The sequence below is a fragment of the Cryptomeria japonica genome, chromosome 1 (genome assembly GCF_030272615.1).
Source record: "Cryptomeria japonica chromosome 1, Sugi_1.0, whole genome shotgun sequence".
Taxonomy (NCBI): Eukaryota; Viridiplantae; Streptophyta; class Pinopsida; order Cupressales; family Cupressaceae; genus Cryptomeria; species Cryptomeria japonica.
This window is the reverse complement of record NC_081405.1, coordinates 413,278,948-413,304,280: the sequence shown is the minus strand read 5'-3', so window position 1 is coordinate 413,304,280 and position 25,333 is coordinate 413,278,948. Positions and strand designations below refer to the sequence as shown.

General features: G+C 35.2%; 1 protein-coding gene across 3 annotated transcripts in view; it reads left to right on the top strand.

Moving 5' to 3' along the window:
- LOC131065450 (GPN-loop GTPase QQT1) overlaps nt 1-22,938 on the top strand; it is a 53,912-nt gene extending 30,974 nt beyond the window's left edge. The window contains exons 3-11 of one of the 3 annotated variants that reach the window (XM_059218398.1): nt 19,116-19,160; nt 19,673-19,752; nt 19,912-19,986; nt 20,980-21,083; nt 21,309-21,465; nt 21,772-21,859; nt 21,955-22,027; nt 22,319-22,450; nt 22,556-22,938. In XM_059218398.1, coding sequence (XP_059074381.1) covers nt 19,116-19,160; nt 19,673-19,752; nt 19,912-19,986; nt 20,980-21,083; nt 21,309-21,465; nt 21,772-21,859; nt 21,955-22,027; nt 22,319-22,450; nt 22,556-22,600 — 799 coding nt within the window. In that variant the 3' untranslated portion in view covers nt 22,601-22,938. Of the gene's footprint in view, nt 1-19,115; nt 19,161-19,220; nt 19,495-19,632; nt 19,753-19,911; nt 19,987-20,979; nt 21,084-21,308; nt 21,466-21,771; nt 21,860-21,954; nt 22,028-22,135; nt 22,223-22,318; nt 22,451-22,555 lie in introns of those variants that run through there. The other 2 variants (XM_059218399.1, XM_057999965.2) reach the window with 2 other exon arrangements.
- Nucleotides 22,939-25,333: the final 2,395 nt, after the last annotated feature.

Below are 25,333 nucleotides of genomic sequence, written 5' to 3'. Positions count from 1 at the left end.
TATATGAATGTTGGAATATAAATACTTGGAAACAAATGCAATATGTTAAAATAACAATTCCAGTCAATACAATAAACAATTTCTTCAATCCTTGAATTCCAGATTGCATTTTAATTATTTTTAACATACCAAATACCAAATACCAAATCAGCTACAGGCAAGATTAATTCTGAAAATGCAGATCCAGTGCACAAAACCTTACACCTCAAATCTGCCTGACAACCAAACTCCAAATGCCCCACTGAAAATAGCTAGAATGAAGAGGGAGCAGCCTGGTACAACTTGAAATGGGCCCACAAAAGATTTGAAAATCGCCTCCAATAAATCCACGTAGCCTTTATTTCATTGTGCAACTTTGCCTATAAACCCTTGTAAATAGTGGGTAAATTGTTTTTGAATGGCTTCACAATCTTTGTAGGCATCCCTTTAAATAAATTCAATCAACACTATAACCCTGCATATAATATATTAATCTCTATTGCCCAGCTGTAGAAAGATAATAGAAACAATACCTAGACTTAAAAAGAACTTCCTTTGAAAGATATGAACCAAAACCTGTAATTGAAAGCTCAAATGTAATCTTTGAATTACTTCACCAAAATCTGCAATTAATGGCTCAAATGCAACCTCTGATTGAGGCTACCTGTAGTGATGTCCTTGGGTGATCTCTCACACTTGCAAACACATGAATCTATGAGAGATTTCATTCTCAAAGATTGAAAGTTCTCTAGAAACCCTTGTTTCTCCTCAAGGTCCAAACTCGTGCACTCAATCATAATGAATTAATAGCTCTCCAAAATAAACTTTTATATTCTCTTCAAAACCCACACACAAATTATTAAATTTATTAAACTTCTTCAAAGTGGGCGCAATTTTATTGTCAATTTATGTGACTATATAAATTCACTTTATTATTATTCTAAAAAGGAACTTTATAATTTATTTAAAAAGTCACTTTTTGATTTTAATAAAGTTAACTTTATATCAACTTTAATATTTAAACATTTATTCATAATCATCTCCTGACCACTAAAAGCTGGTAACGGATGTTGCTCCTGTGGCCCATTGGCGACGCCTATAAATAGCAATACCTCCTAAAATATAGGAAGTTGGCTCTGAGCTCCTGAAACGCCAATATAATTAACATCCGATCATCTACTAACTTCTAGAAGATCACCAAGATGTGTTGAATCATCTTAATGCCTTACTATAAATAGTAAGGTAGGTCCCCAACGTGCAGGTGACTTACTATAAATAGTAAGTGTGCTCAAATGGAACCTAATGCATTCCCAAAGGAAAACCTCAAAGTTGATGACACACTGAGAAGGAAGACTCAAAAGAATGGCACCCGTTGTGCTCACTGATGAAGCCACAATGGTCTCCAAATCATGATATTAGCCTACGGAGACCCAAGAGATAGCCTAATCCATGAAAAACACTAACACTAAGTAGCGCAAAAATGGGGACATTACAGGAACTTGATTGCCATTTCCTTAGACAATTTGTAGAAGATAGATTGGTTATGTTGCAGTATTGTCCTTTTGAGAATCAAACTGCAAACATTCCAACCAAGTCTTTTTTGAGTCCTTACAAATTTGTAAAATTTTCGAGATAAGCTTGGTCTAGTTTGTAGATTAACCATTAAGGGAGGATGTTAAAGTAATTTCTTATTCATGGTGATCATCTATCTTTTAGGATATACTTTATGAACATTCTTTATTCATTCTTCTTTATCAGTTGTAAGTCTTATCCTCATAGTTGTTCACTCTTATCCTATCAAATAAATCATTTGTAATTTTATTTAAGGAGACTTTCACTCCTTAGTTTAATATCAAATATCTTTGTTATCATTTTGTGTTTAATTTTTGTAAAACTCACCGAATTCCTTAGAACAGCAATCTCCTCCATTGTCAGATCTCAAAACCTTTAACTTATGTTTGATTGCTTTTTTACAAAGGCTTAAAATTCTTTAAACTTAGTGAAAACTTGAAGTTTTATGTCACGTAAAATAAATCTCGGTGAATCTTGAAGCATCATGAATAAAGGTCACAAAATATTAAGATTTCCCAATAGAATCAACATCCATAGGATCGAATACATCCATATGAGTGATTTCTAATTTACTCTTTGTTTTATAAATTTTTGAAGGAAATGATGATCTGTTTTGTCTACCAAACACAACTCTCACAGAAATCAAAAGGCTCATTAGAATAATAAAAAATTCAACCAATTTCTTTTTTTTTTGGATTGGTGAATACAATTTTTTTGCCTCGTTTGTAGTAGGTGAGGTCACAAACGAGGGACCTCATCCTTGTAGATAAAGTCCTCTATAGCCAAAACTTGAGACCTCATAAATAGGGAATGCAAATGACAGCACGAGGATCTACAATGGACAGCAAAATAAGTTGCAATTTTAGGATTTTGCTTCACCTTTGGTATGAAAGCAAAGATGCATGTTAAACCATACCTTGTTCTTCCTTTTCCTTTGCACCACTATCTAGTTTTCCTTGGATTCCCCACCACTCTTGACCTCGATTGATCACTTTGGGGATTTTTTTTTCTCTAGGAGACATGATTTTTGAGCTTATCGTTTGATTTGCCATCTCCTCACTTGAATTAGGATCCTTTGCAAACTTGATGTCGTCCTGTCCTGTAGGAGAAGGACCACGAATAAGGGACCCCATCCTTGTAGATAAAAGAACTTGATAGCCAAAACATGAGACCTCATAAACAGGGAATGCAAAAGATAGCACGAGGATCTATAGTGGACACCAAAATAAGTAGCAATTTAAGGATTTTGCTTCACCTTTGGTATGAAAGCAAAGATGCATGTTAAACAATACCTTTGTTCTTCCTTTTCCCTTGCACCACTATCTAGTTTTCCTTGGATTCCCCACCACTCTTGACCTCGATTGATCACTCTGGGGATTTATTTCTTTCTCTAGGGGAGATGATTTTTGAGCTTATCGTTTGATCTGCCATCTCCTCACTTGAGTTAAGATTGATGCCATCCCTTCCTGCAGGAGGAGGACCATCTGTCGTCCTTAGTGTAGCTTGTGCTTTACTTGGTGGAACCTTTTGATTCTCAAACCCAATGGATTTCTTTGGGACAGCAGCAAGGGGTCCACCTTCCTCGCAAGGAATTTCTTTCTCCACCAAATAATGATGGGGGGAGACATCTCTCCACCAAGTGGCGTAAATATCATGCTTCCTTCTAAAACATTGGTCAACATTATGGCCAGTATTGAAGCATTTGCAGCAGCAAATGGGAATTCCCTCATAATGTAATTTCTTCTAGCACCCATCTGTAGTGTTGAGGGATATATCCTCAAGGAGATCTTTAGTAATATCAATGTCCACCAAATACAAACATAAATGGTGGGCAAATTTTTTTTCCAACAAATTACCAATAGCTTCAAAACATGAATCAAACCAAAACTATAATGGGAGATTCAGTAGCCTTACCTTGATTGGAGTAGCTGCAAAAGATTCGCAAGCTAGGTTGAAAGCGGGATGCTAGGGTTTCAACATAATAAAGCTCTGCTCACGGCTCCACTGCTAATCACATAGTAGTATGTAAACTATCCTTAAAATTGTCAAATACCACCACGAAAAAAACCCACACACAAGGGTAATTTGAATATCATCATTCAAATTGGACGCCATGTTTCCAAAATCCATTGGTGTAGTTTAGAGAGGCTTGGCCAATACCCTCTAAATGTGTCGATCAAACTATGCTTAGCAAAATAATCGTTATTGTTAGCCACCTCTCGCAATTTATCCTCTCCAAACACCACAATTGGAGAGCTGTTGGCACATTTGTGTGTCTAGGTTGGTAAAATAACCCCAAAACCCAAAGCATGAGGGCTTTTATCCTTTGGTAGATTCTCATTAATCAAATCCCCCATCGGCCCAGACCAAAGGCCGATCTACCTTGTATTATTTCTTACTCCTTGTATATCGCCTGTCAAAAATAGGTGTGCTTGAGTTTTGCCTCCTTGCCATGTTTGCATATGGCATCCCCCCATTTGGCTCAAGGAAGGAATGAGCACTATACTCACACTCACTTGCCCATTTTTATTGCTTTCCGCCTCCAGGGTAGCCATTATTGGTCGTCTTAAACTGTTGAAAACCATCATCGTCACACCTTCCAGAAACTCGCTAACGATATGCTATGGAGGATGCTCTAGCATCGAGAAATAGAGTAGAGACCACATCATGGGAGCAATAATATTAACCAAATTTTTATTAGTAGTAGTCTTGAAACCTTTTTCACTTATTTGGCCTCATCTATGGTGACACAACATAAATGTATTTTTAGATTTTTCAATTATTTAGGTGAAATTACAAATAGTAGTGGCACTCTTAAACAAGTTTTCTGCTCTTGACCTATTTTCTGTATTAGAGTAATATTATTATATTTAATCTCGTCATCTTGTGTTCTCTATTTAAGGAGCCTTTCGTCTTCTCTTGTAATCATTTAGTTTTATCAATAATATTTACATGGTATTAGAGTGAGTTGAGTTTTTTTGACGGATTTTCTTAAAAAAAATTTATGGGCTACCTAGAATTTTTTTTTTGGATTGTTTTATTTATGAAAAAATGTGGTTTCAAGTTTGAAGGTTTTGATCGATTTTTTCTTGAAAAATTGAAGTTTGTTTTTTTCATGGGAAGGGCTTTTGTACCTGCACACTACATAAGGGTTTTTCAAAAATCGAGGGTTTCTTTGTTTCTGAAGGTCGCAACTTTTTTTTTTTAGAACGCGAGCTTTTTTCTTTTGAAAAACGTGAAGTCTTGCTGAGAAATGCGTGGCGCGGTTCGCATTTCTGAAAATCTCATTTGTTGTGGGTTTTTTTAGTCTTTTTCCTTGGTCGCGTGATTGGACTTTTGGTTCAAAGTTTGTGGGTTTTCTGTGCCTATTGTGCGCAAAGATTCGAGAATTTTAGTGAGAAGGAATCGCGAAAGCTTTTTTCATCGTGTTTTCTAAAACACGAAGCTTATTCAGCCTTGCATTTTTCTTCTCTTGCGCATGACACGATTTTTTCTACCCTGGGCGCGTTGCGTTTTCTCTCCTTTCTATGACGGATTTGGAGTTTTTTTGGTTGCAAGGGGTCTTTTCCAATGCCGTTTGACCACATTTTTTACAGACTGGTATTTCTTGTCTTTGGCTAGGAAAAATCAAACCAAAGTTTTGTGAGAAGTTGACCTCGTTTGAAAACGGGAGGGATGGTGTCATTGACCAACATCATGTTGGAAGGCAATCAACGTTTCAATTGCAAGAACTACGATACCTAGAAGTAGAAGATGCTCTCAATTTTTGAGTACTAGTGCCTAGACCAAATTGTTCTAGGTAGGTATACTTGTCCTACAGTGGCAGACAAAGACTAGGTAGGTATATCTCATTTGTAATCCGCGATATTTGCGTAAGATTTTAGTTATCTGGGTTTTACCCTTTTTTTCCACAAAAACGATGACTTGTAACCTCAGATTTCTTGGTTTTTCGATTTTCTTCTCAAAATCGTAAATTCTCTTTTCAAGGGAAGGATTTGACGGTTTTTTCCTCAAAAATCGTGCTTTGTTGCAGTCAGTTTGGGTCGCACCTGCCAGGGCGAACATCTGCAACCGTGGTATCTTGCAGTTAGTTTTGGAGTTGGTACTCTTCTGCAAAAGGGTTTGCTGATTTTTTCCTCAAAATCATTGTGTTTCAGGCTTCAATAATTCGTGTGCCAGATCTCTAATTCGCGTGTGAAGGCTACATTAGCTTGGATGGCTTTTGGTATTCTTGGTCATTAACACTTTTTAGATCCAGGGAGGGTCTCCACCACAGCAGAGTGTTCTTTTCATTTGTGATCAAAAGACCTGCAGTGTCTTCTGTAGGGTAGTTAGTAGATAGACTGACCATTATGGGAGGGTATTAGAATATTTAATTATATTTTAGTCACCTATATTTAGTTCTTTGTTTAATGGTCATTTAGCTTTTTAGTTAATTAGCTTTTAAGCTTTATTTAAAAAAACAATAAAAAAAATTTGGAAAATATTCCAGAAAGAAGGGCATGAATTTTTATTAAAAAATTCGCCAAACTTTAAAGAATCCCATTTACCGACAGACAATTTTTGAGGAAAAAATCGTGAAAACCCTTGAAACAATTTTTGTGGAAAAAATCGAACAAAACCCTAAAACTTTGCATGGCAAGACCCAAAACACTACGTGGTAAGACACCAAACATCATGCGGTAAAACATCAGACATCACGCAGGAAAACACCAGACAACATCACGTGGTAAAATACCAGACATCACGTGGTAAAACAACAAACCTCATTCGGCAAAATAGCAGACATCACGTGGTAAAACAAGACTCCCTGATTTTTGAGGAAAAATCAAGCAAAACCCTTCCATGATTTTTTGTGGAGAAAAATCAGAAAACCCACGCAAGCTTTGCAGATGACAGATAATTTATTTAAGGAAAAAATTCTAAACCCTTCGAACAATTTTTGAGGAAAAAAAAATGTGAAAACCTTGGGACGTGTAGGACGAGGTCTGGCCTAAATCAATTTGATCAAGGCAACAATATTCAAATATTGTGAACATGCATTGTTTCCAGGTGTTGTGGCAGTTGTTGAACTTTTGACTCTGTTCCAACATGATGTTGGTCAAAGATGCTATCACGAAAATGGAAGTTGAACGAGGTCAACCTAGTGAAAGCATGAGACAAAAGAATCTGATTCAAAAATCATAATAGAAGCAGCTGCACAAAAAATCTGAAACCCTGGAGGAGAATTCTGGCACGAATGACCAAGAATACCAGAATCCATCCAACCTAACGTTGGGTAACCAAACTGAAACCTGAAACCATGATTTTGAGGAAAATCAGCAAACCCTCCAAAACTGAAGATACAAATCATCATTTTTGTGGAAAAAATGGTAAAAAACCCTAAATTGATTTTTGAGGAAAAAATCGAACAAAACCCTGAAACTTTGCATGGCAAGACCCAAAACATCACGTGACAAGACACCAAACATCATGCGGTAAAACATTAGACATCACGCGGGAAAACACCAGACAACATCACGTGGTAAAATACCAGACATCACATGGTAAAACTCTGTTTTTTGAGGAAAAAATCAAGCAAAACCCTCACATGATTTTTTATGGTGAAAAATCAGAAAACCCACGCAAGCTTTGCAAATGACAGATAATAATTTTTAAGGAAAAAATTCTAAACCCTGCGAACAATTTTTGAGGGAAAAAAATGTAAAAACCCCGGGACCTATAGGACGAGATCTTACCTAAATCAATCTGATCAAGGCAACGATATTCAGATATCGTGAACATGCACTGTTTCCAGGTGTTGTGGTTGAGGCCACTGAACTTCTGACTGTGTTCCAAACATGATGTTGGTCAAAGATGCCATCATGAAAATGGAGGTTGAACGAGGTCAACCTAGTGAAAGCATGATACAGAAGAATCTGATTCAAAAATCAGAACAGAAGCAGCTGCACAAAAAATCTGAAACCCTGGAGGAGAATTCTAGCACGAATTCCAAGGCACAAATTTCGAGGTTTGGAAAAAACCCAAAAATTAAAAAATTTCCGCAAACTTAAAACAACATAAATGGGATTTTATTTTTGTATATTGTTGAATAAATTATCCGATTATTGAATCATTTCATTCAATTTATTTTTCATATTAGAATATTTAATTATAGTTTAGTCACCTATATTTAGTTCCTTGTTTAATGGTCATTTAGCTTTTTAGTTAATTAGCTTTTAAGCTTTATTTAGCGTTTAGCTTTTTAGTAGTTTACTTTAAACGACTTGTTCTTAATTTAGACCGTCGTCTTGTAATCTCTATATATACGCTTGTATATTGTTGAATAGATTATCCGATTATTGAATCATTCATTCAATTTATTTTTCATGGTCTCAGAGCGGGTCGATGGGATTCTTTAAAGTTTGGCGAATTTTTTAATAAAAATTCATGGCCTTCTTTTTGGAATATTTTCCAGATTTTTTTAATTGTTTTTTAATTAAAAAACGATTTTGCTTTTTTGAAGGTTTTTTGAGGGTTTATGGTCTGTGGGCGAATTTCTTTGTGCTGGGCAGCAGTTCATATTTTTTTAGGGTTCTGGAGATTTTCGGCACTACAACCTAGAGGTTTTTTTTGCAGATTGAAATTTTTTTTAGGGTTTCTGCAATTTTTGACTAGGGTTTTGACCCTTCAGTTCAAGTCAAAATTTTATTTTGCTTGCAGATTCTTGGTGGGTTTTTTGAGACCTCCACTGGGTCGTCGTCAGATTTTTTTGGGTGCATCGTTTTCCGTGCCTCGATTTTTGAGCTGTCAGATCTGCATTCTGTTTTTTAAATTCTTGGTGGGTTTTTCAAGAGCCTTTTTGGATTGGTCTTAGTTTTTTCTGGGTGCCTCGTTTTCCGCACCTCGAATTTTGTGCCAGCAAATTTGCCTTGGAATTTAAAAACAGTTCACAATTTCTGCTATTTCTATGGATGTTGGGATTTTTGTTGTTTTTTTGGGCACCATTTATGCTGTTTTAAGTTTGCAGAATTTTTTTAATTTCTGGGTTTCTTCGAAACCTCGAAATTCACGCCTTGGCATTCGTGCCAGAATTCTCCTCCAGGGTTTCAAATTTTTTGTGCAGCTGCTTCTATTCTGATTTTTGAATCAGATTTTTCTGTCTCATGCTTTCACTAGGTTGACCTCGTTCAACTTCCATTTTTGTGATGGTATCTTTGACCAACATCATGTTAGAACACAATCAAAAGTTCAATAGCTACCACAACACCTAGAAACAGTGCATGTTCACGGTATCTAAATATCGTTGCCTTGATCAGATTGATTTAGGCCAGACCTCGTCCTACAGGTCCCAGGGTTTTCACATTTTTTTTTCCTCAAAAATTGTTCAAAGGGTTTAGAATTTTTTCCTTAAAAATTATTATCTGTCATCTGCAAAGCTTGCGTGGGTTTTCTGATTTTTCTCCACAAGAAATCATGGGAGGGTTTTGCTTGATTTTTCCTCAAAAATCAGGGAGTGTTGTTTTACAACGTGATGTCTGCTATTTTGCTGCGTGAGGTTTGTTGTTTTACCACGTGATGTCTGGTATTTTAGCACGTGATGTTGTCTGGTGTTTTCCTGCATGATGTCTGATGTTTTACTGCGTGATGTTTGGTGTCTTACCACATGGTGTTTTGGGTCTTGCCATACAAAGTTTTAGGGTTTTGTTCGATTTTTTCCACAAAAATTGTTTCAAGGGTTTTTACCATTTTTTTCCACAAAAATGATGCTTTGTATCTTCAGTTTTGGAGGGTTTGCCGATTTTTCCTCAAAATGATGGTTTCAGGTTTCAGTTTGATTACCCAACGTCAGGTTGGATGGATTTTGGTATTCTTGGTCATTAACACTTTTTCAGATCCAGGGAGGGTCTCCACTGCAGCAGTGTGTTCTTTTCATTTGTGATCAAAAGACCTGCAGTGTCTTCTGTAGGGTAGTTAGTAGATAGAATGATCATTAAGGGAGGGTATTAGAATATTTAATTATATTTTAGTCACCTATATTTAGTTCCTTGTTTAATGGTCATTCAGCTTTTTAGTTAATTATCTTTTAAGCTTTATTTAGACATCATGTGGTAAAACAACACTCCCTGATTTTTGAGGAAAAATCAAGCAAAACCCTTCCATGATTTAAGGGTTTTCACGATTTTTTCCTAAAAATTGTTTGTCTGTTTTTTGATTTTTTCCACAAAAAATCATGGGAGGGTTTTCACGATTTTTTCCTCAAAAATTGTTCGCAGGGTTTATAATTTTCCCTTAAAAATTATCTCGTCTGTAATCCGCGATATTCACGTAAGATTTTAGTTATCTGGGTTTTACCGTTTTTTCCACAAAAACGATGATTTGTAACCTCAGAATTTTGGGTTTTTCGATTTTCTCCTCAAAATCGTAAATTCTCTTTTCAAGGGGTTCCCATTTTAGGGTTTGACAGTTTTTTCCTCAAAAATCATGCTTTGTTGCAGTCAGTTTGGGTCGCACCTGCTTGGGCGAACATCTGCAACCATGGTATCAGAGCAGGTCAATGGGATTCTTTAAAGTTTGGCGAATTTTTTAATAAAAATTCATACCCTTCTTTTTGGAATATTTTCCAGATTTTTTTATTGTTTTTTAATAAAAAAACGATTATTGAATAATTCATTCAATTTATTTTTCATGGTATCAGAGCGGGTCGATGGGATTCTTTAAAGTTTGGCGAATTTTTTTAATAAAAATTCATGGCCTTTTTTTTGGAATATTTTCCAGATTTTTTTTTATTGTTTTTTATAAAAAAACGATTTTGCTTTTTTGAAGGCTTTTTGAGGGTTTCTGGTTCATGGACGAATTTCTTTGTGTTGGGCAGTAGTTCATTTTTTTTTTTGCAGATTGAAAATTTTCCTAGGATTTCTGCAATTTTCGACTAGGGTTTTGATCCTTTAGTTCAAGTCGAAATTTTATTTTGCTTGTAGATTCTTGGTGGGTTTTTTGAGACCTCAACTAGGTCGTCGTTAGATTTTTCTGGGTGCATTGTTTTCTGTGCCTCAATTTTTGAGCCGTTGGATCTGTATTCTGATTTTAGATTCTTGGTGGGTTTTTCAAGAGCTTTTCTGGGTTGATCTCATATTTTTCTGGTTGCCTCGTTTTCCATGCCTTTAATTTTGTGCCAGCGAATCTGCCTTGGAATTTAAAAACAGTCAACGATTTTTGCTAATTCTGTGGGCGCTGTTTAAAAAAATCAATCACCGATGAAATGCTTCCAGAAATGTCGTCTATTAGAATATTTAATTATATTTTAGTCACCTATATTTAGTTCCTTGTTTAATGGTCATTTAGCTTTTTAGTTAATTAGCTTTTAAGCTTTATTTAGCATTTAGCTTTTTCTTTTTAGTTAATTAGCTTTCAAGATTTATTTAGCGTTTAGCTTTTTAGTAGTTCACTTTAAATGACTTGTTCTTAATTTAGAATGCCATCCTTGTAATCTCTTTATATACGCTTGTATATTGTTGAATAGATTATCTGATTATTGAATCATTCATTCAATTTATTTTTCATGGCATCAAAGCGGGTCAATGGGATTCTTTAAAGTTTGGCGAATTTTTTAATAAAAATTCATGCCCTTCTTTTTGGAATATTTTCCAGATTTTTTTAATTGTTTTTTTATAAAAAAAAATGATTTTGCTTTTTAGAAGGCTTTTTGAGGATTTTTGGTTTGTGGGCAAATTTCTGTGTTGGGCAGCAATTCAATTTTTTTTTTTAGAGTTATGGAGATTTTCGGGCCTGCAACCTGGAGTTTTTTTTGCAGATTGAAAATTTTCCTAGGGTTTTTGCAATTTTTGACTAGGGTTTTGACCCTTCAGTTCAAGTCGAAATTTTATTTTGCTTGTAGATTCTTGGTTGGTTTTTCAAGACCTCAACTGGGTCGTCGACATATTTTTTTGGGTGCATCGTTTTCCGTGCCCCATTTTTTGAGTTGTAGGGTTTGCATTTTGATTTCAGATTCTTGGTGGGGTTTTTGAGAGCTTTTCTAGGTTGCTCTCAGATTTTTTAGGGTGCCTCGTTTTTCGTGCCTCGAATTTTGTGCCAACGAATTTTCCTTGGAATTTAAAAACAGTTTGCGATTTCTGCTAATTTTGTGGGCACTGTTTATGCTGTACATCTGACCTAGGGTTTCTGCCCCTATTATTTTTGCCTTTTTTTAGAAAAAAAATCGTCAATATTTTTCTGCTTTTTTTACAAAAAAAAATCAGGGGTATTTTTTTATTTTCTGCAAATTATTATTTTTTTTGATTATTTTCAGGAAAAATTTCAGGTTTTAAGTTTGCAAAAAAATTTTAATTTCTGGGTTTCTTCCAAACCTCAAAATTTGCACCTTGGAATTCGTGCCAGAATTCTCCTCCAGGGTTTCAGATTTTTTGTGCTGTTGCTTCTATTCTGATTTTTGAATCAGATTCTTCTGTCTCATGCTTTCACTAGGTTGACCTCGTTCAACCTCCATTTCCGTGATGGCATCTTTGACCAACATCATGTTGGAACACAGTCAGAAGTTTAGTGGCCTCAACCACAACACCTGGAAACAGTGCATGCTCACGATATCTGAATATCGTTGTCTTGATCAGATTGATTCAGGCCAAACCTCGTCCTACAGGTCCTAGGGTTTTCACCTTTTTTTTCCTCAAAAATTGTTCGAAGGGTTTAGAATTTTTTCCTTAAAAATTATTATCTGTCATCTGCAGAGCTTGTGTGGGTTTTCTGATTTTTCGCCATAAAAAATCATGGGAGGGTTTTGCTTGATTTTTTCCTTAAAAATCAGGGTTTTACCACGTGATGTCTGCTATTTTACCACGTGATGTTGTCTGGTGTTTTCCTACATGATGTCTGATGTTTTACCGCGTGATGTTTGGTGTCTTACCACGTGGTGTTTTGGGTCTTGCCATGCAAAGTTTTAGGGTTTTGTTCAATTTTTTCCACAAAAATCGTTTCAAGGGTTTTCACCATTTTTTCCTAAAAATTGTCTGTCGGTTTTCTGATTTTTTCCACAAAAAATCATGGGAGGGTTTTAACGATTTTTTCCTCAAAAATTGTTCGCAAGGTTTATAATTTTCCCTTAAAAATTATCTCATCTGTAATCCGCGATATTCGCGTAAGATTTTAGTTAACTGGGTTTTACCCTTTTTTTTCCACAAAAACGATGATTTGTAACCTCAAATTTCTTGGTTTTTCGATTTTCTCCTCAAAATCGTAAATTGTCTTTTCAAAGGTTCCCATTTCAAGGTTTGACTGTTTTTTGCTTCAAAATCGTGCTTTGTTGCAGTTAGTTTGGGTCGCACCTGCCAGGGCGAACATCTGCAACCATGGTATCTTGCAGTCAATTTTGGAGGTCGTACTCTTCTGCAAAAGGGTTTGCTGATTTTTTCCTCAAAATCATTGTTTCAGGCTTCAATAATTCGTGTGTGCCAAATCTCTAATTTGCGTGTGAAGGCTACATCAGCTTGGATGGCTTTTGGTATTCTTGGTCATTAACACTTTTGAGATTTAGGGAGGGTCTCCACCACAACAGAGTGCTCTTTTCATTTGTGATCAAAAGACCTGTAGTGTCTTCTGTAGGGTAGTTAGTAGATAGAATGACCATTAAGGGAGGGTATTAGAATATTTAATTATATTTTAGTCACCCATATTTAGTTCCTTGTTTAATGGTCATTTAGCTTTTTAGTTAATTAGCTTTTAAGCTTTATTTGGCATTTAGCTATTTCTTTTTAGTTAATTAGCTTTTTCTTTTTAGTTAATTAGCTTTTAAGCTTTATTTAGCGTTTAGCTTTTTAGTAGTTCACTTTAAACGACTTGTTCTTAATTTAGAACGTCGTCCTTGTAATCTCTTTATATACGCTTGTATATTGTTGAATAGATTATTGAATCATTCATTCGATTTATTAATCGAGAGCGGTTATGTTGTTGAAGCTATCAATCACCGATGAAATGCTTCCGGAAGTGTTGTCTAGCAAGACAGCTGCGGAGATTTGGACGCATCTGAAGGATCTCCATGAAATGTGAGACAAGAGCCGAGCATCTTATAGACGACATAAGACGACAAGATGTTCTTATAGGAGCATCTTATGAAGATCAAAGACATTCGTGATCAATTGGAAGCTATTGGTTGCAAGATGGAGGAAGAGGATATGGTGGTAATCACACTCAAAAGTTTACCACGATCGTACGAACACTTCATTGAAACGCTCAACATTACATCCACGAATGTTGACCTGAAGTTTGCTGACCTATGCAACAAGCTTCTATAGTAGGATAGGTGGAGACAATAGTTTGGTAGCAGTAGTGCAATGGCCAGTGTGGAACAAACGTTTACTACCAAGGACAAAGGCAAAGGCGAGTCCCCTTAGCAGAAAGAACAAAGCAAATCTGAGGAGGGTTTCACATGTCACTATTGTGGTAAGCTTGGTCATATCCAGAGGTTTTGCAAAAAGCGGTTGGCTGATCAAAAGTCCATCTAGGGAGAGTCTCAGTAGTAGGCTCATGTTGCAGAGCATTCTGAGGAGTCAACCTTCTATGCATTTGTGGCAAAATGACTTGTAGATTTTGTCTAGTCTTTTGTAGGGTAGTTTGTGGAATGACATTTAAGGGAGGGTATTAGAGTAATATTATATTTAATGGTCTTTTAAGCTTAGTTAGTAACTTTCTATTTTCTGAAAGTGTCTTTTTAGAAACTTCTGTTTAGGCTTCTGTCATGTTTCTATTCTCGTCGTCTTGTATTCTCTATTTAAGGAGTCTTTTGTCTTCTCTTGTAATCATTTAGCTTTATCAATATATTTACATGCTGCCACTATGTTTCCTCAAATAGATCTACAATCAATCTTATTAAATGTCGAATGCATCCCAAATCATTTAGTTCTTACACTGAAATTAAGTTTATTGCTATGTAAAACACCTAGGAAAGTTTTTATCTTTCCATCACTAGAACCCAACTCTACCTTTCTTCGTCCAACAATATGAATTATTGTCTCCAAGGTATACCTACCACCATCAAATTCTTGATATGAGGTGAATCACTCTGTATGAGGAGTCATGTGGTGCAAGCATCTTGAGTCAAGTAGTCAATGTTCATTAAACATAATATTGCAAGAAAGAAACATATTTTGGCTATAGCCCTTTATTGATAAAAAGAAATATTGCAAGAAAGAAATAAGGCTTCATCACTTGATTTCTAGGACTTTTTCATGAAGGAATCCCATTGTCTCTTCTTATTTTTGCATTACTGCAATTCCAACACTTCACTTTGTTCTTTTTTAGGAGTTTTAGATTTCCCTCAATACTTAGACCTCTCTTTATACCCCATTTGGTTTCCCTTATATCCTTCTCTTTCTTTCGACCTTCCCTTGACATGAAGAGCACCCTTAGCTTGATTCTCGATGGCTTTATTCCTCATTTCCTTTTTCAATAAAGTTTGAACAAGGACATCCAACTTGGGATTTGATAGTTAGCACTAATAGAGACAGTCATACTCTCCCATAACTTAGGCAAAGAACATGGAAACATAATACAGTTACACTTACCATCCTCTTCTATTTTATATCTACAGAGGCTAATTAACTCAAAATCAAATTAAATAAGTTTAAATGCTTAGCTACTAATTCACCTTCCCTTTTTAGAGAAAGCAATTTGCATTTCAAATATAATTTATTCACAAAATTTTTAGATTGCTAAATTTCACCCAACCTTTTTTGCAGGGAATAAGCGATGGAACCTTTTTCTACATTCAACAGGCAAAATTTGCAAGGCAAAGCTAGTTTGTCCTCCGTGCTTTTATATCCATCTTCTCCCACAAGTCTTCAACAATACTTTCAGGCTTAGATTCCTATGTTGCCACTATCCGTTGTTCTCTCTCTTTTAGAAGGTCCTCTATCTTTCGCTTCCACAACTTATAATTAGTTCCACTGAACTTCACAATATCTAACTGAGATGTTGACGCAACCATGGCTTCCATACACAAATCTGCCAAATAAAATTACTAGAACTCCCACTGCAGCCAATAAAACCTTTCCACCCATAGGGACCAAGGGCGGCCAAGCTTTGATACCAAATGATTGGAATAAAAGATAAACAACTACTAAATGGAAATTTGAAAATCAGTTTTACAAATCTGAAATTAAGTTCTTTTTACTTATGGAAATCCACTCAACTTTTTTTAGAATACCATAAAGTTTAATGAAACAAATCAGCAACAAAAAAAGCCAACAAACTACATGAAAACATCACAACACAGATTTAACATGGAGGAACCCTTGTAGGAAAAAACTCCACCAAGAAGAGAGGCCAAGTATGTATTATCTTCAAAAGCAAGATTACAACACAACACACTACCTTTCTTTTTCCTTTGTCTTCAACGAGACAGCTCCTGTGAACCTATGAAAATTCAATATATATTATTAAACCTTCATCCCAAGGGTCCAATTTATAGAGCTATTGGAGGAGGGAAACCAATAGATAGTTCTCCACAACAAGAGGAGTGCCAAAAGCCCTCTTGCAAAAACCAAACACCCTATCCCTTGGATTCACCCTTGGAAGCATAAGAGTCATCAAACATGGCGCCCAAAATGACTTTTCCTCCAAAACAAAGAGTCACCTCCATGAACACCCCTTTCCAAGCACCCCACTTGAGTAGTTAATTAATATTAGTTACAAATATTTAGTGTTTGCTGTCAATATACCCCTTCATCCCTTATGAATGCATTTACAAACTATAGGTGGAAGATTATTACACCAATAACATCTTAGGCATCTAGAGGCACCTTGATAAGGATGTTGGAACAATAAATGACATAGAATTTACAAGGTTGATGGCAGTTTAATCCTAACAGCAAGGTGGAGATGCCTTGTTCAGTAAAGTCTGATTGAAAACAACTCCTTTCAGTAAACTTGGGTCATGAATGTAGAATAACCTTTTTTAAGATGTTTGGAATTAATAGTCTGAGTATTTGAGAGAGCTTCTCTCTAGTAATATATTGTGACCATTTTGTGTTAGAACGATAAGTATTTCTTTGTGAATTGCAGTATATGGCATGAAATAAATTGTGATACAACCATGAGATTCCCAAATCAATGTCAACCCACAAATGTTAGTCATGTAGCCCCCTATCTAGAGCTCAAATTTTAGGCAGCTTACACTCTGATTGTGCTGATGGACCTGGATTACAGCCTACAAACTATCATGAATGGATACTTGGTAAACCATAGCTATAATGTTTGATTTGGGCTGGTGTTGGTGGCCAGTGGAGGATTTTCACTTGATAGGTTGCAAAGGCCAGCAAGTAGGTGGTTCTAAGTGGATGGCTAACTTGGGATGGTAGTGGGACACATCGTTTGGGTCATATCTAACACCATTTTTCCCCCCACCCTCCAAAATAGAGATAAACAACGAAGCTGTGAACTGAGAAGAAAAACAAAGTTCACTATTGCTCCCAATTTCTGTTGTGGCCTTTGGTTAGCAGTAGCACCAGCAGGTTGTCTTGGGACATCTGATATCAATAATCAAAATATGAAAAAAAATGGTCCATTGGCAATGGTCCTAAAAGTTATAAATCTATGAATATGAATATTCCCAGTAACACCATTTTTCCCCCCACCCTCCAAAATAGAGATAAACAACGAAGCTGTGAACTGAGAAGAAAAACAAAGTTCACTATTGCTCCCAATTTCTGTTGTGGCCTTTGGTTAGCAGTAGCACCACCAGGTTGTCTTGGGACATCTGATATCAATAATCAAAATATGAAAAAAAATGGTCCATTGGCAAAATTTTAATCAAAATATGAATTTAAAAAAAAAGAATGAGTGTAATGTATAAGAGTAGAGATATGGACTGTCAACCTCCTCCATTCATTGTTCCTCTTTAACAGGCCTGCCTGCAATTGCAAGATAGTTGATGCTGTGAACCTCCAAAATCCACTTTTCCAGCTAATCTAGGATTAAGGCTTTGCATAATCCAGTAACTTTAAATCTATGAATATTCCCAATGTTATAACTTTTAGGATCACAATTAATTTAATAAACCCTAGGGCTAACGATGCTGCTCTTGACATAGTGTTAAATAAACAGTAGGCTTAGAAAACCTTTTGTATGGGCAGTCACTTCTGAACTGAGCAGAAACAATTATTAACTGGCATATTCAATCTGCACGTCCAGAAGCTGAAGATCTGACACACCAGCTGTATTGGAGCTGTTTACAATTAAAAGCAAGGGCCCAAAATCTTAGAAACCATTTACTTGTGTTATATCTAATCATATTTAATGGCACTATAGCTACCTATTCACTGGCTATATATTGGTCAGTGAACAAACATAATTTCCATTCTTTTTGCACCTACACTTAATATGGAGTGCTTTTGCAGAGGATATCTTAATCTGATTCTGTTTTTTCTACAGGTCTCAAGTTCCAATTAATATATCAAAATTCCACCATCTATATTTGCTTTGACAATCTATCAGCTTTAAAATTGTAAGATCTCATATTTTCTTTTCGTATTGGACATAGTATTCCAATCAGCCAACATGAAATGCAGTTGATTGCTTTCATCTTTGTAGACCTGATGAATTGAAGTGTTGCTAGCTTTATGGAATCCTATATTAAGGAAAGAAATATGCAATTCTGGTAGTTTTGCAGTCAACTCAGTAGATTCTACTTTGCAGCAGCAATCCTCTGTGATCTCCAGGATTTGGAAACCATCCGAGGCAGATAATTTTCTTTACAGTGTATCCACTTTTCTTTACTCAGTGTGTAGTTAAGCTATAGCTGCCTTCAGTCAGCATATTGATATCAAGTTTGTAGCATTAGAAAGGAGAATTTTTGACTGCAATACTTCTATGAGTGAAAAAAGTAAAATATAAAGGAATGAATACTGAGAGAATTGATTTTTTTAATGATTGCATGTCTGCCACACAGTCACGTTTGCCAACTTGTAGGTCACTCATGTTTTGAGAATTGCCCTTCCTGCTCTATTAGATGTATTCTAAGTCTAACCTTATTTTTTCATGAGTACATTATATAAAAATGACCTTCCTTACAGAGTTAGCCTCTTGCACATCATCTGCAATAAGATCAGAAGCAGTAGGGCGCTTAGAATTAGATCATCTTGCAGAGCAAGTCCAACTGATTCAGAAGCATCTAGGCCAGCTCAAAACTTAACCAATTCAAGGAAATGTGTTTGTATTTGCTGGATTTGAATTCAAGCTTTGTGTTTACAATAGATTTTATTGATAATTGCTTCCACCAGCAATTGCTAGCAATAGTTTGTTCCATCCATGGTCCTTTGTACTTCACAGTATTATAGATGTTCTGTCTTGGAATAAGTTTTGTAACTTTGCCTGAAATTTCATCTACTATCATAGAGGACTTTTTCTGAGCAAAATAAGAAATTGCACTTACAACATGTTTTAGGTAGCACATTTCAAGCTCTGAAGTAGAATCTAATGCCATTAAATTTATGATTTTTGTAAATATCATTAATATAATTATATCCAATCGTATTCAAGTATTTAATGTTACTAGAAATTTTCTATTCTACTAACAGGAAGGTAGCAGTTGTCAACTTGGATCCAGCAAATGATGCCTTGCCGTATCCTCAGCTTTCTTTTAATAGATATGGCTGCATTTCATTCTTCAAAATTTATATCATGATAGCAAAGAGGTTAGTGAAAATAGTATTAAAAAAATCATTTGCTTCACTTTATGATGTTCAGAGTAAATGGGCCTGGATATGGTGAGTGAGAAATAGTTTGACCATCATTTCTATAATAAATAAAAGTTTAAATATTGATATGTTACTTGCCAGAAGTTTCCTGGATGATTTTCAACAAAACAAACTTGTTTAACAAACCTATTTAATTGATATTATTATCCATTGAGCACAAGATGGACGAACAGCCCCATGGACAACCACACCCGAAAAAGTATATATACATGTTCTGTCCCTATTTTTCCCCTTTTTTCAGTTGAATGTGGCTACGATTGTTTCAGTTCACCCATTCTGCAGATATCAGTTTTGTAAATGCTAGGAATGAGATTTATTTCTTTGGTTTGACTCACAGATACTGTTGAAATTATCAATTTTTCCTTAGCACATGTTAGCTTTGAATGTGCTGTAAATATCGAGGATCTAATCAAGCTCGAGGATGTTATGGCTGAGCATGGGCTCGGTCCTAATGGAGGTAGAGTTGTTAGAAAAGAGGCATTCACTAGATAAAGCATGCCACCTGACTTTTGATTAAATATTGAGATCTTTCTCTTGCTAAAGAAACTATTTTTAAAGTAAATTCTGGAGAATTTCAGATAGAGCACTCATTAACATCAGTTTTTGTGCGAGTAAGGCCTGGTTTACTGCATGGATTACCTGGAGAAGAACATGGACTGGTTGCAGTCAAAACTAGAGCCTCTTGCAAAGGGTGAGTGAAATTTAAATGTAGCATATTTCTTGGTTTGCTCCTCTCCAAATTGAAGTGCATAACACTAACATTTGAAGAATATGATGAAGTTAAGTTTATATGCAGTTTTTTGAGAAGATTTGCATTTTTAACTTATGTCTTGAGGTGTTTTGTATTTAGAGTCGTCACTTTTTGCTCACGCTCCTCCTAGGTATTTTTAATCCCATCGATACATAGCCATAGGGTTTCAGTCTATTTTGTTGTTTATGGTAGGAAGGTCTGTCAGTTCCAATCGACTACTTAAAAATAAATAATTTTTTTTACGATAGGTAAAGTTAAATCAAATGGCAGAGTCTTACAGTGTTGGTTAGTATAATAAGTTGTCTTTTTCAAATCAGTAGCTCATATGATATTCATGTTGATGTATGGATGTATACAGCTCTTTTTCTATTGGTTAATTATCCTGAAGTCATTTTTTAAAATTTGAAATATTCGATAAAATTTATTCTAATTTCAAGGAATATCACTTTTGCTCAGAATGATTCAAATTCAAAATTCATTGTATTTTATTCCAATTTTATATTGCATCTTGTCTTCGATAGGTTAATTAATGACTTATGGTGCAAATCTACAAAAAGCTTTCTTGAATCTTATATGATTAAGGGGATCTTCAGCCATGTACAATATACAAGATAGTTAGCTTTCCTTGCTACTTGCTCTGGTCTTTTTGGTCTTTCATAAAGCAATTAATGACTTACCTCTTTTTGTCTGAGACATAATCTGTATGTTCCACAGCTTAGTTGCTGCTGTTCATGCTTCACATGAATAAGTTGAGATTTTCCTTTTCTTTTTAATCAATGATTGTTTACTCAGACGATTAGATTAATCTTTCAGTTTGTGTTTCTAGTCCACTAAATGACTTATTAAATTGTGGCACATGGATTGACATTTGAGAGTACTATATTCATGATCACTGTGATCTGTATTCACTATTCTGTTGTTGCATATCTGCAGATCACTATTTTCTCTTCGACTTTCCTGGGCAGGTTGAGCTATTCACTCTTCATTCAAATGCCAAGAATGTCATCTTTGGATTGACAAAAAAAATGGACTTAAGGGTATGTGTTGTTAAGGCAAAGTAATAGGCTATTTATATACAAAAGTTTTTGCCATATTGTAGAGGGGCTCTAGTCTTAAGGTCTGTTGCTGAAACTGCTGAAATTTGAATTTCTTAGTTCATTGCCAGCAACATCTAATAACAAGATTGCAATGCTGGAACTAAATAACAGGACAGCTCCTAGATGTGTTTCCTTATTGGCTTACACAGGCTCTTGTCTATGCAGCTCACAGCTATACACTTAGTTGATGCTCATCTATGCAGTGATCCTGGGAAATACATCAGTGCTTTACTGCTCTCCTTGACAACAATGTTACATTTGGAACTGCCACATATTAATGTGTTGTCAAAGATGGATCTTATTGAAAGTTATGGCAAGCTAGGTATTAAACAGATCCTTTCTTTGTTTGAGCAGTATGTTCATGGTCCATTATATATGATCATTTTGGGAGAAAGCTTATGCCTTCAGGTGGAACTTGTTTTCATCATAATGGAGAGCTTTGGCATTGTTCAACATATAAATTAAATTCAAGTTATTTTTTTCATTATATCTGTATTTCAGAAGCCATATAGAAACTCTGCATTCCTTGTGTTTGTTTTGCAAGTGCTTTATGAAATAACTCTAAATGATATTTGTGTTGTTAATTACATGCTCTCGATATGTACTCAAAGAACATTATGTGGTGCAGCTTTCAATTTAGAGTTCTACACAGATGTACAGGACTTATCTTACTTACAGTCTCATCTTGATGAGGATCCCCGTTCTTCCAAATACAGGTTATACACTTACATGTGATGATTTATAATGTTAGCATTGCTAAGGTCCATCAGCTACTTTTCGTAGTGAAACTTAGTGTTGCTTCCTATGACAGAAAACTCACCAAGGCACTCTGTGAAGTGGTGGAAGACTTTTCTTTAGTTAGTTTTACACCATTGGACATCCAGGTATGTACCTGAGTACTACTGTGTGTATTATGTTTTGTTGTCTGTGGGAGTTCATGGGGTAACTGTTAAGAGTTGGTTATCATAATTGTTAGATTACATTGCATGCAGATTGCTTTTTGCTTAAATTTCAGTTTAGTTACTTCCATTGGCCTGTCTGCTTAGGTTGTTTCCTTTTGCAGGAGGTAGGTTGCTTTTATTAATTTCATTGAATACATTTTTGTTTTTGTTTAAATTTCAATTTAGTTACTTCCATTGCTCTGAATAGTTCAATTTTTTTTAAAACTTTTGAAGGACAAGGAGAGTGTTGGTTATCTTGTTAAATTGATCGATAAAGCAAATGGATATGTGTTTGCTGGCGTCGAAGGCAATGTTGTTGAATTCAGCAAAATTGCAGCGGGACCTGTAGATTGGGATTATTATAGATATCCTTTTTTCAATCATGTCATGTACACTTATGCTTATTGTTTATTTGAGATCATACTTCCATCACATTGCAGTGAATTGCCTCCCTTGACAGACTAGTTTACAAATGCAGCAGTACAAGAGAAGTACATTAAGGATGAGGACGACTGATGTTAAGCTAAGGTTCCCTGAGATGCTTCTTTGAAATGTACTAGTGTGATTATTAGTGAGGCAGGACACAGAAATTGTAGGTGTTCTAGGGACAAATTTCATCAGATGGTAACCTAAATTATAAAGCATCCAAGAAATATTTTCTCAGAGTTTCCAGAGAAACGTTAGACTAGTAGGGAAGAAGACTTGCCTATTCTATTCTGAAGTAACTGTATTTGATTATCATGCTAATATATATGACGGGGTCAATTTTGTGGAAATACTTTTGATTGATTACTATTGTAGAGACTAGCAATATAGATCATATGTTCAATTAAACAAAATATCTTATCTCTGTACCTTCATTTGTACTTCTCTTTTCAAACATTTTCTTATCATTATATTGGAACTTGAAGATTTTGCATGTAAATATTTTCAATTGCTGGGATCGTAAAAGCAGGTGCAATAACATATAAACATTGAGATATTTGAGAAGTATGGGAAGTATGATAAGTTGCATATGTGTATCAGTTAGAATTTATGAAAATTAAACTTCCACAATACCATATAAAAATATAGTCTACGAGGCAAGTTACTAGTAAAATTTCATGTGTCAAATGTTTGTAATCTCGAAGATTAATATATTGCAGTAATAACTGAACATGTCAAATTCTGCAAATCAATTGAGAAGTTTTATTGCTTTAAGAATGAGCCTTACAATGTTTTGATTATGCTTTAAGAGTAAGTCTTGCAACATTAAGAATAAGTTTCAGTGAAGTTAATAGATTGGTAATAAGTATTGTTGTTGTAAATTAATGTTTGGGATGTATCAAGAGAAATGAATGTGGAGGTTGTTGAGAGTATATATTGGAATAAGCAGTGTTGGTGAAAAGATGTCATAATGTGTTAGCCTCTTCGAGCTTCTCTTGATGTACAGTGGTTAACAAGTAATGAAACAGATTAATGGAACAGGTAATGATCCATCTGAACAGGCCAACGGAGCATGCTTAATACATCTAGTATCTTGTCAGCCTAAAATATGGCATAATTGTGATTGATGGCTTCAATTGATTTCAAGAAAGTTACATTTGCAGACCAATGGAACAGATGCCGATCCACTAGCATGTGCTAGAAAGGCAAACGTTCAAAGAATCAAAGGTCATCCTTTGCAATTTTAAAGACTGAAGTTGAATTGGTATTTTTGTGCTGTCTACTCTGAATTCTCTCCGAGTACTGGGTTGACCTGTGATCTACCAATTTTATGCAGCTTGCTTTTTGTATCATGCCTTTGTAAAAGACTAATTGGTATATCATGCATCTGTGCTGGTTTAACCGTGCACTATTTATTGATTTTTTGCATTTCAGCATTTGCAAGAAAGGCAATTTTTGTAAATCTGTGCAAATAGATAAACAGAAAATTGGCAAAGATTCCACAAGCCAAGGAGTCAAGATTGACTAGCAAGTTGGGCAAGAACCTGGAAAAATGTGATAAACCAAAAAGGTGTATTAAATTGAAAGTATTTTGTTGTCAATCATCTGGGTAACACAAGATGAAGTCAATCATCTTGTTTCCAGTTGCTATTTTGCCTGTTCAGGTCCCAAAGATGAAACTGCTACTAACAATTTAACTGACATTTGATAAATGTGAAACCATCACATTGTTGGCATTGTACACCTTGGCAAGACAAAGTGCACCTATATAGTAGAAAATATAATGTAATTGCTTCATGCCTCTATTTTTTCTGCTTAGATGGAATTAAATGAATTTTTTGGTTGAATCTACACCAACACATGAATAATCATGTCTATGCTTAAAAGATGCTTTCACATGGTCTAGTAAAGGCAACTGCAACCTTCTTTCCTAATGATATTGTTGCTTGTATAGCACAATTTACACCTTTACGCCTCTTCTGGCACTGTGGAACTTGCAGAGCAGTCTAACCTCAAGGTAGAAATCATCTCAGCGTATTCTTCGTCTTCAACTTTTGACACATCTCAAAATTTGCATTTTGTTGACATGCTTCCTTATAATGTCCCTTTTGTAGTAGGTTCACGTTGTGAAACTCACATTAAATTTGGTGGCTTAGACCATACACCATACACGTATATCCATTTCTTTTATTTGATTTGATTAATTTGTTGAAGAAACTCTATCCATTCGTAATGCCATTCTTTTTATAATTTATTTCATGTTTCTATATTTGAGTAGATTTATGTTCAGTATGAACAGTTGTTTCCTTGCCCAACAAATGGTGTTTCCATTTCTTAATTGCGTGAAGGGTGCACACATTTTTCTCTCATAAATGGGGCATGCACAGTTTTCTATCATAAATGGGGTGTGCATACATTTCTTACATAAATAGGGCAATCTGATAACAAATAAACTCACCTCTAAAAAAAACTGCACCTTAGAATACTCACATTTGTTTCAATTTTAAATGATTTTTTATTTTTGCAAATTATGAAGAGCAAATGCTAATGCATCATTGATGTCATAATTCAACAAATCAAAAGCACTATCACATTCCTTAGTGAAAATTCTCACCACTTTTTGCAATGGCATGCAGAAAACAATGACAATACACAAATATCTGCATAAAATAAAAGTAAAAGTAAAAGAATGCTTTGTATATTAAGTTTGTATTGCTACTTTGAGGAGACGATCCTTCCAATAAACTCTAATTGGAATATAAAAGATCCTCTCTTTTGCCAAAATATAACAAGCTATACAATGTATAGCTAACAACTAAAGAC